This window comes from Blastomyces gilchristii (assembly GCF_000003855.2).
Source record: "Blastomyces gilchristii SLH14081 genomic scaffold supercont1.5, whole genome shotgun sequence".
NCBI lineage: Eukaryota > Fungi > Ascomycota > Eurotiomycetes > Onygenales > Ajellomycetaceae > Blastomyces > Blastomyces gilchristii.
In genome coordinates this window covers 483,688-502,060 of record NW_003101678.1, presented here as the reverse complement: position 1 = coordinate 502,060, position 18,373 = coordinate 483,688, and the positions used below count along the sequence as shown (strand labels likewise).

Below are 18,373 nucleotides of genomic sequence, written 5' to 3'. Positions count from 1 at the left end.
CATTACAGAAGTTTTTGAGGATGGTACAGCATATGCGGCGGTGACATGTCCCCAGGAGCGAGAGGTCCTTCGTCTGAAAGTGATGCAGATCCCACATATCATTCCGTCCCTCTACACATTTCATCAGGATGTCAAATATCTGGAGCCTGTTTTAAAACTCATGAGACGGCTGATGCCGAGGTCGTGGAAAGGTACCATCGAGAAGGGCCTACGGCGGTGCTACTCTTCTCCACGCGATAATGATGTCCGCATCCAGACCTCGGAGAACAGTTACCGTCTGGCGGCCGGCATGCCTGTGGAGTATGGCTTCTGGTCGGCTTACAGGCAGGTATTTCTTGCCGGGATGCGTGACTTCTTTGGCCTTGTCCCAAACTTCCAGCCCATTGGGATGCACAAAGTTCCACCGAGAACAAGACAGCCTGATTCGCAAGTGCTCTGGGGCCGTTTTTCTGAGCTGGCCAGGTCGGTTGGGTTCCTGGTCCCGAGACTGCAGGGCGGCGTCCCGGCCCCGGTGGCCCTGGATGCCCGTCCGATCGCCCGGCCCCTATTGACCACAGATGAGGATTTGGGAGAATGGTCCGTCCGCTCCTGCTGTGGAATGACCGATGGAAACTCATTCTTTTCAGACCAGAAGTATCTATATCTTGACAACATCTACTCCCCTCCTCCGTACGAGCCGGCTGAGTGGCTCACTTCCTTTGCGGTCAAGCGAGATATTTTCCTTGCCTTTTTTCCGCCTTTCACTGAAGCAGGGTGTCTGAGTGCATCAAGCCCGCAACCAGCAGAGTGGAATGTGGAAACAAGAGATCAAATGAATCCTCTACAGCCGCCAAACCCACCAATACCGCCAGCTCATACTGTGACCCAGTCACAGACAGAACCAATACTTGATTTCTCTGACCAATTGCTTGTTGAAAATCCAGCACACATCAACACAAACATGGACCAGCCTTCTATATCAGTACCCCCTGTTGAGATAAATATGGACCGCCCTCGCTCATTAGAACTTGCTGCAGACACAAATCCGCCACCTGTTGACACAAATATAGACCAGCCTTCCATATCAGCACCCCCTGTCAAGATAAACATGAACCGCCCTCACTCATTAGAACTTGCTGCAGACGCAAATCCTCCACCTGTTGACACAGACATGGACCAGCTTTTCACATCAGCACTCCATGACAACGCAAATGTATCCGGAACCGTGAGCCAGGGTGTTGTGGCCCGCCAGCCACTTGAGATTGTGAAGCAGGATCATTTATGCTGTTGGGTCCGGGTTAATGTTGAGCCGCAGCAGTATGTGAACACCTTCTTTTGTCAAGAAAGGTCAGGACCTCAATATAAGTGCATCTTTGTCATATCAGATTCTGATGCCTTATGTGTGCTCTCTCAAAATGCAGAGCGCTATCTTGACTATGTCAGCCTGGAGAAATACAAGTGAGTTGCAGAAGTGACCCGGGGGGGCATGTCTGTCATTCCACCCAATCAGATTGGTTCACTTTTGCAAGATGAGACCTTGTTTGCATTTGGATGTGAAGAGCAATTCAACACAGACATGCTCACACTTGGTTCACAATCATCTGACCTAGATAGAACTGTAGTGTATGATGAGATGGGGAAGACATGGAAGCTAGAGAAACAACTCTGATCAAGCATATATCTAGCAATGATAACTGTGCGCAATCCTCCTATAAGGGGGGCGGTTGAAAAGATCTTCTTTATATTCTTAGCTGCTATACTCAGCCGGAAAATGTGCTTGCTTCTACTTTACACCTTGGCTCTTGTGGGATTATCTACGGCCTTCTGGAGCTCTGTGATCCGTCCATCCTTCTCCCTGAGAGCCGCTTGATATTCGTTGTGCATCTTGGCTTGAATGCCCCGAATAACATCACTGATCCGCCGAGATCAGTCCCTGACCCCCAGACAACTATCTTCCTGAAGCTGCATCACATCGACCAAAGCGTCCACTCAGTGACACCACTGGACTGCACTCTCTAGCTCGGCCATCATGGCGCGGTGGTGTTCCTGCTCCATCCCCAACACCTGCTGTGCTACGGCATAGGCCTCCTGCATTTTGGAAAAGTCCTCGCGCAGCTTGGCATTGGCCTCGGCGCAATCACCTTGAAATCGTTTCTCCAGCTCCAGCTCGTGGCGTGTGGCAGCATGGGATTTGTTTTCCAGCCATAGCTGGTGCCGGAGCACTCGATCGCTGTTTGTGTATGCATGGAGTGTAGCCTCAAGGCTGCTACACTTCCTCACAAGCTCCTCTGTCTGAGATCTTTCTCAGAACGAACATATAGCTGATATATACTGATGTTGTTGAAGCTGCACCATCTGAACTTGGTGATCTGGAGGCAGCAGATGGTGTTGCGCGGTGAGACTTTGAGTGCTTAATGGCACCTAAACCTGTCAACTCATGCAATGCTGGAACCTTGGTCAGTGTCTCACCTTGGCCTGCTGTGTAATTTCTTTCTGGTGCTGGTTTCCTGCCATCTTGAGCATCTTCCGGGCACAACTGATGGATCAAGTCTTCACCAGTCAATCTGCAGGCTATCATGGTTTTTAACCACAGAGCAAGAAATAATGTGGTGAGCAAGCAGTGTTGTGATGCAAGCACTGGTAGAAGTTCTGATCCTAATTTTGGGTACAGGCTTGCATCGCATCACGATTCCGTGTATTTTCCCAACAGCTTCAAGTGGGGCACATTAGAGCCAAAGTGAAAAGACACCATCATTTGTCCAAACTAGTGTTGCCCCCAGTTGCCACCAATAGCCAGGCCGGAGGTCAGATTCGATTTCTCAAGATGCATTAGCCCTACAGCAGTGCCACTTATTGATCTCAGCTCGCGGCAATGCAACCTTTCTCCAGACTGGAGAAACAGATGATATAGCTAGACAAAAGAAGAAGTCAAGAATTACCAAGATGATAGTTGATCAACAATCTATACATCTACATCACAAGATGCTGCAGCGACAAAAAGTAGTTCACAAAAGTAGTTCACAAAAGTAGTTCACAAAAGTAGTTCACACTCTTCCCGTCCTCCACTTGTGTCCGTGGCCACATTGCCGCCGTGAGTCATGTGATGGCCGGTGGATGCGGGAAAGCGGGGCCGCAGGGGGGGCGCGCTGATTATCTCAACCTGCATCAATCAAAAGCCTTAGTAACCGCACTGAGTTGAGTCAAAAGAGGGCAGGAGTAGACTGGCCGCCGGGACCATGAATTTCACATTTGGTTCCATTTGGTCTGGTCCCATACATTTCTTGATGTGAATCCCGCTGGGACTGGCTATCAAAAAAACATGTAAAGTGACTATATATCAGATCTTAAAATGAAATCATAACTTGAAAAAAATGAGAAAATGATCTCATTTAATTTCATTTAGTCTCATTCTTGGCATAAAGTTACTATTTTTAGACATTTTAAGGTTTTTTTTAGACTATTTTTAATTTTTTAAAAAGTAATGCTTTTTGATAATATTTAAATAAGATTTAAAGTCATTTAAAGTAATAAAAATAATTTAAATTGAGAAATGAAAATCATGATCTCATTTGAAAAATGTGACAAGAGTAGATAGTAAGTCTCACTGAGACAGTATGAGACTACTATCTAATGTTAAAACTGTGTAATGGAATCAGTTGAATTGATAATAAGACTATCAAAAAATCTGATCCTGGTCTCAGACACGGTCACATGGTCAGTCTAGACAGGAGTGACTTACGGCCGTGCTGAGAAGTGTCACAGCACAGGTTCACAATAACAGCTGACAGTGATCATATTCAGAACCCTTTGAATTCTGTTCACATGAACCTGTGTATATTATCAGATTCAAGCTCAATCATTTGCCTAGAAATCAAATCTTCAAGATGATCTTCACATCATCAGATGTCAAATGTATCAGCTCACATACTGCATGATATTTAACAAGCTTGTTCAGATAATTATCTACCTCATTCAGATCTCAGTACTGCATGTGAGTGCTCACTCAATAGACAGCTAATCTGTTGTTGATTTCTGATGTATACAGAAAACTTGTGTAAGAGGCCTACGCCGAATAGATCAGTATAATATTATAGATCTTATATAACAAAGAGAAAAACATTAGAGAAGAAAAGAAAGAGAAAGTACAAGAATCAGTGATTAAAGTAAATATTTATACATGTATGTGATGATATATGCAGTGAAGCTTCAGAATAGAAGAATATACATATATTTATAGCAGCTGAGAATCAGTGATCAGAATATACATGTTCATGACAGCTGAGAATCAGTGATTGAGAATGAGGTGATAGAAATCTATGAAGTGTATGAAATAGTCTATATAATTGATCAGGCGCAGTCTGTTACATTAGCTTTCTTCTTTCAGAAGCAGTTCTTATCAGTCAAGAACTACTGTTTCAGATAACATGAAGCTCAGAGTTCAGATCAGTTGATTATAGCTGATCTATTTTATAAGATATTATTAACTGCAGCTATGTGATCTCTTATCAAGAATATCTTTAATCTCTCACTCAAGCTTATTATCTTCTTCTGTGACAGGCTGCGCCTGATTAATTATATAGACTATTCTGTTACACTTCATAGATTCTTCTGCTTTACTTCATAGATTCTTTCACTTCACTCTTGAACACATACACTTCAATTCTCAGTCATTCTCAATCATCAATTCTCAGCTGTTATGAACATGTATAGATTCTTCTGTCTCAAAGCTTCATCATGTATGCTATCACATATGTGTATAAATATTCACTTCAATTGCTGATTTCTACACTTTCTCTTTCTTTTCTTCTCTAATGTTTTTCTCTTTGTTATATAAGACCTATCAATATTATACTGATCTATTCAGTGTAGACCTCTTACACTAGAAAAATGTTCATCATCTTCTTATTAGAAACAATTATTCACATATCATCTTCTTATTAGAGACAATTATTCATTAAGATATTTAAACACATAATAATGTGTAAGAAATAGAGAAACAGTTAAATAGTTAAGTGAACACTGAGTTCTCAGATAGAAGCTTGCTTATCAGTCACTCTGACCCTGTAACAAGATCTTATGAAGAGAGTAAAATCTTATAAGAGAATATCAGTAAAAGACCTGAGAGTTCTGACACTCAGATGTATGAGATATTCATATAATTACACTTCTTCAGATTTCACAGATATCACACATCTGATAAACAATATAATCATGTCTAATAATAATATGAAAGAACCTCTGAATATGAGCATAGATATAGTATCACAGTGACTCTGAGTAATATTGAAACTATAATAACAATAAATAGCTGATATACATGCAACTTAATAACATCAATATGAAGAGATTCAATAATTATCATAATAAGAAACTCATGCAATTTCAACATCTACAGAATTAAATACAAAAACACTGAAAGAATGCTTAAATACTTTTACATATTTCAATACTTCTGATCTCACTCTCTACTCATCATGAAGAATGGAAATGCTCATGAAACTGAGTGTAGATGAAGATACTATCAGTTTATTAATTAATTAAGATTGATATATCAATGAATAATTGAAGAATTGTATAAAATAGAAATTTCACTCATGAATGAAAGCATGTGAATCAGTGTTACAAATGTCTGATAATATTATGAGATATCTTGATATTCTGTTCCAAGACACTGCTATACAATAGAAAGTATTAAATTGATTACAGAGCATCTGACAGAGAACTACTTCTCTTACAACATTTATTTCTGACTTCAACATCAAGATTCTAGAAGCAGGTGATCAATCTTGAGAGAATCAAATAAAGATTAGCATGCTTAAGAAGACATTGACTTTCAAACTCTTACAGACTCTTATAAATATAGACAAAGACCAGACTTATGAAGGCTTCTATACACAGCTCTGAATATTGAATGACTATCTTATCAAGCTTAAGAGTATACAGAACAGTGATAGAAGATATTACATCTCAGTGACTTATATATCTGCACTGAAGAACAGCAATGATACAGATATTATGAACTGAATAGATTCAAATGTCTATATATAAGCAAGAGTTTTCACTGTTCAAACAGACTTTCAAGTCCCTGAGATCACTTCTGAAGAAGTCACTGATCAATATCAATATAAAGTGTGTATTAACTGTAACTGATCAGAACATATTACTTTCAACTGCTAATCAGCCTATGTATCTTCTCACTTGAAGAATGAATCAGCATCTGTTCACATCAATCACATTGCAGTGAAGAAAGATTCAGAAGATAACTATAAGAATACTCTGATGAAATAGAGAAAAGATTAGCTTCTGTTCAAATTTGTAAACAGAAGCTTGAAGAGATCAGATAACAATGATTTAAAGAGAAAATAACAATGAATGTAATTCTTATATCTACTGTGATTAATAACATGTATAATATGAAAGTCATGATAGACAGCAGTCTATATTACTATGCAATGATAAAATCTTCAGTTGTAAGATATTATAATCTTCAGTGTATTTCTTTATCAAAACTCTGACTTCTTGCAGAATTTGATGATCTGAAAGTTATTTATACTCATTACATAATGAAACTAAATATAGATGTGAGAGAATATCAGTATAAAGATGTCTATATATATAAAGTTAATAATTTTAATTATAATCTTATATTAGAACTTGTCTGACTATCTGAATAAGGCATCTTGTTAAATGCTTAAAACAGGAGCTTGATATTCTCTAATGATGATAGAATTCATGAAGATAATATTCACAAGACTATGAATCTTACACAGATCTCTATCAACACTTATAAAATACTTTAAAAAAGAAGTCATCATCAAAATTACTGACAGAGTCACTGATAAGTTCACTGATAGTAGAATCATATATCAATCTATTCTATCAGTCTGACTAATATCAAAAAGACTCTAGAAAAGTTATTCTATATTATAATAACAGATTCTCATACAAAACTTTCTCAACAATATCGTGAATATCTAAATGTCTTTCAACAAGACAATTTTATAAACATATCTCTCTTACAAGATTCTGAAGTGAATCACAGTATTAAGTTAGAGAAAAAGAATGATAAGAACTTTAAACTGTTATAAGACTCTCTTTATAATATGTTCTGAGATGAACTTCTTCTTCTTCAAAAGACACTCAATGATCTGTTAAATAAAGAATTCATATATATTAGTAACTCTTTCATCACACTCTCTATTCTCTTTGCAAAGAAATCAGATTAAGAACTCTGATTCTGTGTGAATTATCAAGAATTGAACAGATTAATAAAGAAAGACTGTGATTCTTTATCTCTTATTAATAAAACTCTAACTTGCATTAGACAAGCTCAATGATTTATAAAGTTAAATATTATTACTGCATTTCATAAGATCTGCATCACTGAAGAAGATAAGTAGCTTACAGTATTTTGAATATAATATGATCTCTTTGAATGAGTAGTTACACTCTTTGAACTGATCAATGCTCTCAGTACATTTCAGAAGTATATGAACTGAGTACTCTGAAACTTTCTTGATAAATTTGCATCTACTTATCTAGATAATATTCTCATCTTTATCAATGAATTCAGAAAGAAATATCAAGAGTATATGCAAAGAGTATTATAATAACTATAAGAAGCAGAACTATCAATTGATATTAATAAGTATGATTTTAAAGTCAAGAGTATTAAATACTTAGATTTTATCATAGAAGCTGATAAGAGAATCTGAATAAATTCTGAGAAGATCTCTGCTATTCTTGAATGAGAAGTCTCATATACTGTGAAAAATGTACAAAGCTTCATCAAATTTACTAACTTCTATCAGTGATTTATATGAAACTTCTCAGATATTATAAGATTACTTACAGAACTCACTAAGAAAGACTCAGTATTTTAATAATTAGCAGACATCAAAGCTGCATTTATACAGATGAAGAAGATATTCATTAATATCTCTCTACTAATAACATTCAATTCTGATTATAAGACAGTTATTGAAGCTGATTTCTCTGACTATATAATAGAAGAAGTGATATTATAATATAATGATGAAGATATTCTACAATTATATGTCTTTATATCTAAGAAACTGAGTTCTATCAAATGTAATTATGAGATCTATGATAAGAAACTTCTCACAATTATACACTGTTTAGAAGAATAAGACTCTGAACTTCAAAGTATCTCTGAATTTGAGATAGTCACAGATTATAAGAATCTTAAATACTTTATAACTATCTATAAACTCACTGAATAATAGATGCAATAATCTGAGTTCTTAAGTCACTTTCATTTTACAATATACTATTATTCTGGCAGTCAGATCTCAATGACAGATGCTCTCTTATAACAAGAGTAAGATATGTTATTCAATGTAACAGATACTTACTGAATGAATTAAGAGTATCAGCTCTTGAATCTGAAGATACTAGTTAATCAAGATGAAATAACTTATGATACTATACATGCTTCTCTGATTAGAACTATATACTTCTTCAGTTAAAACTGTTACTGATATCTTAACTTCTTCTGAATCTACATTAGATGAGCTATAGTATACAGCAGCTCAAACTGATGAACTTCTTTAAGCACTCACTGAAGCAGTATAATAAGAAGTACTCTGATTTTTCTCAGAACTACATGTAAGAATCAACATCTCAGAATATTCAATTAATGATAATAATACTCTATAATTTTATAAATAACACTGAGTCTCTTACTCTGAATTCTTATATATCTGAATAATGCAAGAGATGCATGATTTGTATATAACTAACTATTCAGACTATGAACAACTATATAGAATGATCTTCTGAGAGTTCTATTAATCTAAGATATTAAACAGTATTAGACACTATATTCAAAACTGTAACTACTGTTCTTTTATTATCTTATAAAAGAACTGTAGAAAAGATCTACTGAAATCACTTAATATCTCTGATAAAATCTGATAAGATGTAGTAATTAACTTCACTGTTAATCTATTTAAAAGTAAAGATTGTAGAAATATTCTGATTATTATTAACTAACTAAGTAAGAGTGTAATATTAAAATCTTGTAATAAGATGAATACTGAACAAGTCACTGAAGTCTTCTTACAGAGTTCATTCTATCAGATATATAAATTACTGAGATTAATAGTATTGAATCAAGACTGTTAATTTATAAGCACTCTCTGAACAAGAATCTGTTAAGTTCTTAAGATTATATACTATCTATCAACTATCTATTACTCTGAGACTGATAATACATCAGAATAGATAATTCAGACTATAAAGAATTATCTTTATAAGTTCTGTAATTACTTATAAGATGATTGATATAATCTTCTTCTACATACAGAGATCACTATCAATAGTTAAGATGTTATTTTAACAGATATATGCTCATTCTTTCTTACATATGAATATTATATAGAAGTGTTAAATCTTCTAGAGATTACACAATTTATATCAAATCTTCACAGTCTGATTTAAATTACTGATAATATAGTAATAAAGCTCTGAGATATCTGTAACTGAGCAGAGATCTTTATAATAATTATAAAATAAGATTAAGAAGATTAAATTAACATCTAATAAGATTCTACAGAGCAGTATAAGATAGAAGATCTTGTATAATTAAATCTCAAGAATATACAAATCACATATTCATCTTATATACTAGATTACTATCATATTAGATATATTATTATTATTATTATTATTCTTCAATTATAGATGTATGCAGTCAGAGACTATGACATCTACCTGAGAACTTTTAGTTCTCAGGGTTTTTCCTATATCTGTAAAGTTAACTATTATACATTCATCAATTTCAGATATGCAAAATCAGAAAATTCCAGCCCAGAATACAAAAACTGTTTACAAATTGCAGTGTTTTAACATCATCTCATACTTTGAAATCATTTGACAATATCATGACAAAGGAAAAGAGAACACAGTCTTAAAGATAGACACATTAAATAGATAGACAGAAAGAAATTAAAAGAAAAAGATAAAATAAAGAAAGACTGTAACAAAACAAATTATTAAAAGATAGTATATAGCTGTTTTAACAGACTATATCTGGTTGATTTCCTCCTCTTCATATTCAGATAATTCTGAATTTAGCCATTTTCTTGTAGCTGCTTGAGTTTCTGATAGAAAGTCTATTAAGTATTTAATTCCTGTCTCAGTTGAGAATAAGAATCTCATATTTAATTAATTTAGATCATACTTCTCTTTCAATCTGGCTCTGAGACTATTGTATAATGCACAGTGCATTACAATATACTCAGGATTCTCATTTGTATTGCAGAATGAGCATTCTATTGAGTCAAATCTATCATCAAATCTTTGTATATAAGATTTGAAATAGCCATGTCCTAGTTTCAGCTGTATTATAGATGAGAATATTTTCTTTTTACATTTAATTGAACAAGATTTCCACTTGGGTTTTGTTTCAAATCTTGAATAATGTATACTCTTCTTTTGTTTCTGCCAGCTTTCATTTCACTTGTTTAAATAAGATTCTTTTATTTTTCTCTTTATAAAAGACCAGAACATAATTTTTTGAATAGATCTGCTTAATTCTGCACCCTTTTTTGCAGCTGAATCAGCCAATTCATTGTCATGAATATTCATATGAGCAGGAACTCAGTGCAGATGAATTATCAGCTTTGATGTTCTTCTCTTTTGAATTTTCAAAATAGAGTTTAAGATCAGTTCAAGATTCATTTGATTATTATGAATCTGACTATTTCTAAGTCTCTTTAAAGCAGCTTGACTATCAGAGAATATTCATGCCTCTTTCAAATAATTTCCTCTTTTATAAGATTTCATTTCAATGAGTTTGAAAGCTTTCACTATTGCAAATAGTTCAGCATCAAAGACTTCACATTCAGAGCCTAGATTTCAGAAGTCTGAGATAAAATTGATATTATCTTCAGTATAAGCAATGCCTGCGTCTAATCTATTCAAGTTCTCATTTTTTGAGTCATCTGAATAAATCAGAATAGAGTCTTTTATATTGATTGTAGAAATTCTCTTCAAATGCTGTTCACATTCTTTCTCTTTTGATAGTTCACTTATTTGTAAGTCTATAAGAGATTCAAGCTTTTCTCTCTAGAGAGATAACTTCTCATGATCAACTTTTTCAACATTTAAAGAAGAAAATTGATTTTTAATCAGAGAGCATAGTCTGTACAGTTGAGAAGGCATTTTCTTTGAAGAATTATTTTCATTTCAATCAAGAAATCTATTCTAATCCAGTTCATTTCCAGAGTTAATTAATGAAAATGAAGAAGAGACTCTTTCTCTGATTATATAATTTAAGCTCATCTTTACAACTCTTAGAGCATAGTTCATACAGGCCTTTTCAAATCTAATAGCAGAAGAAGGAATTGAAGCTTCAATTTCCATTGCTTTAATAGAAGATGATTTGAATGCTCTCAGAATTCTTCTCAAGACTCTGTTTTACAGACTTTGAAAGAGTTCAGTGAAATTCCCTTGATTATTTCATCAAACTTAAACTTCATAATCAGCTACTGATGTAATACAGGCTATATATAACTGTCTCATAGCCTGGAAGAATAGACCTCTCTCTGTATTTGATAGTCTAATTATGTTGTTCAATAGTCTTTCTGCCTTGACAGTTCTTTGTTGAACATGATATTTAAAATTCAACTTGGAGTTTAATCATACTTCTAATCATTTGACATTTACACTGGGTTTAATCTCTCTATTTAAAAGAGTTAGAGATAGTTCTTTCTCATTGAATCTTGAAAAGAAGTGAATTAACTCAGTTTTATTCATATTAAATTGAATTTGATTGATATCTGCTCTAACAAAGATTTTCTTTGCAGCTTCTTCAATTACTTTCAAATTCTCTTTGATAGTTTTTGAGCTGTAGACTAGATCAATATCATTCACATAACTCAGAGATCACACTATTCTCATATTTCTATTTTTAAATAGATATACAGTGTATATTGCAAATAAAATGAGTGAGATTGAAGATCTCTGTGATACTCTCACTTTTATCTCAGTCTTGTTTTATTTCATTTCATCAAAGAAGAGTTGTATACTTCTTTTAGACATAAAACAGTTAACTCATTTTATTAGAGAAAGTGGCAGTTTTAATATCTTCAATGTCTGAATTAATCTTGACTTTGAAACATGATTAAATACTTCTTTTATATCAATAAAAACTGCAGTTGAGATCAGACCCTCATGCTTTGCTATTTAAATATCATGAACAACTGAGAGAACAGTGTCAATTACAGAACACTGTTTTCTATCTCTCATTTATTCACTAAATAAAAGAGAATCATCTATAGAGCTTATAAAAGATAGTTAAGTAGCTATTATCTTTTCTAAAACCTTTTCTAGACAGTTCAATAGAGATATTACTCTATATGACTTAGAAATTGAAGTTTTTCTATTAGGTTTTGTAAGAATCACTTCAGTGACTTCTCTTCAGCATTCAGAATGATATTCATTTTTCAAAAGATTGAAAAAGAGCTTAAAATATTCATTCTTTAAGTAGGAATATGTATTCTGAATAATCAAGTGATTAATTGAATCAGAACCTGCAGCAGTTTTAACAGAACTTGAGAAGATAGCTGACTCTAATTCATCTTGTGTAAGATCAGGCCATTCCCAGTCATTTTCATCAATGTAGTTGAGAAGTGATATATTCTCTTCCTCTGAATCTGAATCTGAATCTGATGAGTTCTGAAAGAGAATTCTCATGAAAGCTTGACATTTTTCCTCAAAAGAGTTTGCTGTATATGATTCATTCTGAAACTCATATTCTAAGACTGGAAGTTTTGCTACACTTCTTATTTTAGTATAGTTAAAAGCTTTAAAAACTTCCTTTCCTTGTGCTTGTTTAAGAAATTTATTTCAGCAGTCTGTTTTAACTCTTTTAATATCTGAAAAATATTCATTTCTGACAGCTTTGAACTCTTCATCAGATATTACATCATTCTTTCAATCTCTTCTAGCAGTAGCTAATTCTTTTCTTTTAAATGAGATATTCTCATTTCATCAAGGTTTTGAATACTCAGAAGATTTTCTCTTTGAAATATTATCTCTAACACTTATTAGAATAATAGATGTAATAAGCTTCACTCTATTCTCAAGCATTTCATTTGAGATATCTTGACCAGAATTCCAATATAGCTCATTCTGTCTTTCAGATTTTAACAGTTTTATGCTTTTTTCAACTGCTTTTCAATCAGCTTTTTCAAAGTTATACTGATTAGAGAGAAGAGGATTTTCACTCATTTGTTTTTCACTCAGTTTAATATTAAATTGAATAATCTCATGATCTGATCCTGATGTCTCATTTGAATTAATAAACCAGTTTACAAGTCTTCTTTTCATTAGATTTTGTGATATGAAGATTAGATCTATAATAGACTTCTGTTTCATGTCTTTTCTAAAGAATGTTTGTTGATCAGACTTATTAACCAAATCTATTGAATGCTCAAAGGTTCATTCAATCAGATTATCAGCTCTCACTGCTCTCTTGCACTCTGAATTTCATCAGAGATGATGTGCATTGAAGTCTTCTGCAATTATAGAGTTTCTTGATAAAGTTATGTTCAGAAATCCTCTATCAATTATTCAGATATTGTTATATTTCTTCAATGACTTTTCATTATAGATATTTATGAGCTGTATAGTATCAAACTCATTTTCTTTATCTATAATATCACTCACCAGAATATCGGGGTCAGACATGATATCAAATCTTAGATTAAATTGATATCTTGATCTCTTTCTTTCATAGATCACTACTCTTGACTTTATCTCAGACTTTTGAGATAAAAAGCAGTAGTAGCTTGAATGAGAAATGACATATTTTTGCTCAGCATTAAAATTCGGCTCCTGAAGCAGTATAAAATTAACTTTTTATTCAAATGCAATTTGAAGATAAGAATAAATGCAATTTGAGTTTCTATTCACATTATTTTGAATAAATGTGATTTTTAAAGAGTTTTTAAACTTTTTTTGTTGTTTTTGTTATATATTCATACTAAAAGAGAGTAGAGTAGAATCTAATCACTATTATCAGATAGTAGATTATAACTGTTCTGAAAAGTAGAAATCTCAACTGCTTGTATTATATCTAGTTTATCATCAGAGTCATTTCTCAATTCTCTAATCTTAACAGAAGTTTGAGAATTCAAATTCTGTTTACATTTAGCTGAAGAATTGAAGTTTGAAGACTTAGATAGTTGAGAGTTTCTTCTTTTTGAGCTTGCAGTTGTGAGTTTACTGGCTTGACTATTCTTTTCAGTTCTAGATTTACTCTGAGCTTCATCTTTTCTTCAGGTCTTTTGAGTTCTTGAAGCAAATATACATTCTTTTGAGCTAGATGCATGTTTTTCTTTACAATTAGAGTATTTAAGCAGAGTGTGTTGACATATTTCACCTCTTTTTGAGCATGTTTCACATTTATACTCACTAGTTTTATGATCTCTGACACAGAATGCACATTTTGAGTCTCTGAAACAGAAGATTGCAAAGTGTTCATATCTTTGACAGTTTGAACACTGTGTTTGAGCTTTGAGATTCATTCTTGAGTCTTTGTATTCATGAACTCTTATTTTCAAATCTGCTACTCTTACTTCAGAGATCTTTGACTGTTTCATTGTCTTTGTATATACTAGAACAGAGGCATTTCTTCTGCTTTATCTGAACTCAATTGAATTTAGTCATACAGGCTTCTTTCTCAGTTGAATAGAGTTGTATTCTTCTAATTCACTTTTGAGAAGTAGCATTTCTTCTTCACAGTCAAAAATTTCAACTGAAATATTATAAAGAATGAATTTGTCTCACTTTTCATCTCTCTCAGATAGAATTGTTGTGTTTAACAAAGATTCTACTGCTGATTTCCAGAGATTCTCATTCTAAATAAGGAATTCAGCACTGAATTCAGGCATTGTAGTCAGAATGATAAAGTTTTCAAAGAAGAATGGCTCAATTGAAGCTATAACTGATTTTTGAACTTCAATATCAGTCATTAACTGAGAAAAGAACTGCTGATTGATTTCATTTCTAATTCTGAAAATGAGGTTTGAGTTTAGCTTATTTCTCTGCAATATGTCCTGATTTGAGACTTTGAGAATAAGTCTTCTATTTCTGAAGATTTGAAGATTTTTCTCTTTTTGCATTTTTTTCTTCACTCTTCTATCACTAGAAGTATGAGCAGTATTCTTCTCAGTTTTCTCAGAATTTTGAGCAGGTTTTGAGATAGTAGATTTAGAGACAGCAGGTTTAGAGATAGCAGATTCAGCTGCTTAAGCATATGTTTTCTTCTGATTTAAAGAAGAAGAAGAAGAAGAAGTAAAAAAGAAAGAAGAGTAAACAGAAGAGTCAGTGATTGTATTAGAAATTTTCAAAGTTTTTTAAACTGTGTTTGAAATTCCAAGTTTGAACTTGATCACTTTCTGTAGTTGTCTAGCCTGAGCATGAAGAATTAACAGAACTTCTTCATTCATCTCACTTAGACACTGCTTTTCAAGAATTTTACTTGCTTTTTCAAGTTCCTGTATTTCAAGAACTTGTTGTTTCTCTATTTCTTCTTTCTTTCTTCTCTTCAGAATTTTAATCTCAGAAATAGTATTTGAGAAAGCATCTTTTTTCACATCAACTGAGTGTACTTTTGAACTCATTGTTCTTACTCAATGAAAAGTTGATCAGACTAATTCAATTGAGATATTTATTAAACTCTTTTGAATTGAAAAGTTGATCAGACTGTTTCAATTAAGAGATTTCTAAGTCTGTTTTCAATTGAAAAGTTAGTCAGACTATTTCAAAAGAAGAATAGCAGACTTTTGTGTATAAAACACCTGATTTTTTTCACACTAGTTCAGTAACTAGGTTAGATTTTTGAAGAGAATCTAATAAACTAAAATTGATTTTTAAGATAAATCAATAAAATCTTTACAATCTCTTTCTTGGGATACAGTGAGAAAAAGTGTGATATCAATTGATAGTAAATCAGATGATATGACAGTTTTTGAGAGAAAAACTGACAAAAAATAAATCAATTTTTTGCAGAGAAATTGATTAAAACTATTCAATTTTATTCTAAATTATTCAATTCTTCTCACACAACAAGTGTGCAACTTAAATCAGTTAATAAAGAGTGTAAAAAAGAATTAAGTATTAATGAAAGCTCTTCAGCCACTGAAAAAGTAATTCTTACTTAAAAGAATATGAAATTATGACAGAAAACAACTCTGTTTTTAATTCTTTGTAAGAATATTGTGTAAAACTCAGAGAAAAACACCTTACTTTTTCAAGAGAAGTAAAAAACTATTTCTAAGATCTTTTTTTTCTTGCATTAACTGCTGCAGAAGAATGAGATAGAAACTGCTAAGATATGCACTACTGTATACTCTCTATCAAGACTTTCTCTCTTCAGAGTCTTGATATTATAGAGAATATAAGTCTGTTTCTATATAATAATGTAAATATTGCCAGCAGGATGTAGAGGAACTGGTTATTTATATCTCAAAATAGAAGACTTTGTCAATGATTATATCAATATAGAGTTAATTCTCAAATTCAATAGAAACCTAGTGTTGCTGTTCTCAATCCCTTGCAGAATCTATTGAATATTGAGATATTAAAACTAGATTTAATATATCTCACTGTGCAGGGATCAAAGGCTCAGTCAGACCTTGGGGTATACTGATTTTATAGTTGTTGATGTGCTGTTGACTCATTGTCCATTGATTATGTGCTTGATATTATCGCCGAGGTATCTTTTTGTATTTTTCTGCCGGGGATGGGCCAGATTGGGAAGGGCGGTACGAGGGTGGGACTTGGCGTTGGTGTTTTGGAACATCAAAGATGGACAGGGTTTTCGCGGAGGTCGCTCCTCAGATATCTCCACAACTACAGATCGGGGATCTTCCAAAATCAAGAAGATTGGTGCATACGGCTAGGTCTCTTCACCTTACAATTTGTATGGCAATTTGGCCCGGGGTTGTGGTGTGGTAGGGGAGAATGGGGGATAATCCCACGCAGGAGTTCCGAACGACGTCTGGTTCACGTTTGGCTGGATAACTCCACCACCACACGGGGTATGCGGTCGGCGATGGGGTCAGAATGCTCGTATGATCGAGGGCTTTTCGATGGATCTATCGGCGGGTTCTTATTCGAAAAATCGAGCGAGTTCGTGGTGGAGCGGTTTGATATTAGATATAAAGTGATAGAAGTTCTAGATAGTTATAACTATTATCTTGACATATTATCAGAGATTCATAATGTCTTTCATACAAGCTTGCTCTGTTACATTATCACTGATCTGTTTTCTTCTCAACTGACTTTCAACTGACAGCTGCCAGGCATCATAGAAGAAGATAATAAGCTTGAGTGAGAGATTGAGAATATTCTCAATAAGAGATCTCACAGCTGTAGCTGATAATATTTTATGAAATAAGTCAGCTATAATCAACTGATCTGAACTCTGAGTTTCATGTTATCTGAAACAGCAGTTCTTGACTGATAAGAACTGCTTCTGAAAGAGAGAGGCTAATGTAACAGGCTGCGCCTGATCAATTATATAGACTATTTCATTACACTTCATAGATTCTTTCACTTCACTTCATAGATTCTTCTGCTTCACTCTTGAACATGTACACTCTGATTCTCAGTTATTCTCAATTGCTGATTCTCAGCTGTTATAAATATGTATAGATTCTTCTGCCCTGAAGCTTCACTGTGTATACTATTACATACATGTATAAATATTCACTCTAATCACTGATTTCTACACTTTCTCTTTCTTTTCTTCTCTAACATTTTTCTCTTTGTTGTATAAGACCTATCAATATCATACCAATCTATTCAGCGTAGGCCCCACCGCATACGCCATCACATACGTGTATAAATATCCACTCCGATTACCGATTTCTACACTTTCTCTTTCTTTTCTTCTCTAACGTTTTTCTCTTTGTTATATAAGACCTATCAATATCATATCAATCTATTCAGTGTAGGCCTCTTACATCTTCTATGATCTCTGACAGCTGTCAGTCAGAAGTTAGTTAAGAAGAGAACAGATCAGTGATAGTGTAGTGAAGTAAGTTTGTATGAAAGATATTATAAATCTCTGATAATGTATCAAGATAGTAGTTATAACTATCTAGAACTTCTATCACTTTATACTTGATATAATAATAGTTCAGTATACAAGATGAACATGTAATCTGTATATTCTTAAGATTCAATCATACTAAGTCTTCTATCTTATACTGCTCAGCAGAATCTTGATGAATATTAATTTAGTTCTCTTAATCTTATTTCATAACTATTATAAAGACTTTCACTCAGTCATAGACATCTCAGAGCTTTATTACTATATTATCAGTAATCTGAATCAGACTGTGAGAGTTCAGTGTGA

At 33.4% G+C, this 18,373-nt stretch overlaps 3 protein-coding genes across 3 annotated transcripts in view; 2 read left to right on the top strand and 1 right to left on the bottom strand.

Moving 5' to 3' along the window:
* BDBG_03224 (uncharacterized protein) overlaps nt 1-1,717 on the top strand; it is a gene marked incomplete at its 5' end in the record, with an annotated part of 3,068 nt that extends 1,351 nt beyond the window's left edge. The window contains 2 exons of the mRNA XM_031721163.1: nt 56-1,296; nt 1,401-1,717. Of these exons, the coding sequence (XP_031577606.1) occupies nt 56-1,296; nt 1,401-1,413 (1,254 nt within the window). The 3' untranslated portion in view covers nt 1,414-1,717. The remainder of the gene's footprint in view (nt 1-55; nt 1,297-1,400) is intronic.
* A 251-nt stretch (nt 1,718-1,968) lies between these two features.
* On the bottom strand, nt 1,969-2,557 carry BDBG_03223 (uncharacterized protein; the record flags this gene model as incomplete). The annotated part of the gene is made up of 2 exons (XM_002626013.1): nt 1,969-2,271; nt 2,312-2,557. 2 exons carry the CDS (start codon nt 2,555-2,557, stop codon nt 1,969-1,971), a joined length of 549 nt encoding a protein of 182 aa, XP_002626059.1.
* Nucleotides 2,558-16,682: 14,125 nt separating this feature from the next.
* BDBG_16768 (uncharacterized protein) lies at nt 16,683-17,347 on the top strand (the record flags this gene model as incomplete). The annotated part of the gene is made up of 2 exons (XM_031724651.1): nt 16,683-17,051; nt 17,325-17,347. Exons 1-2 carry the CDS (start codon nt 16,754-16,756, stop codon nt 17,345-17,347), a joined length of 321 nt encoding a protein of 106 aa, XP_031577605.1. The 5' UTR covers nt 16,683-16,753.
* Nucleotides 17,348-18,373: the final 1,026 nt, after the last annotated feature.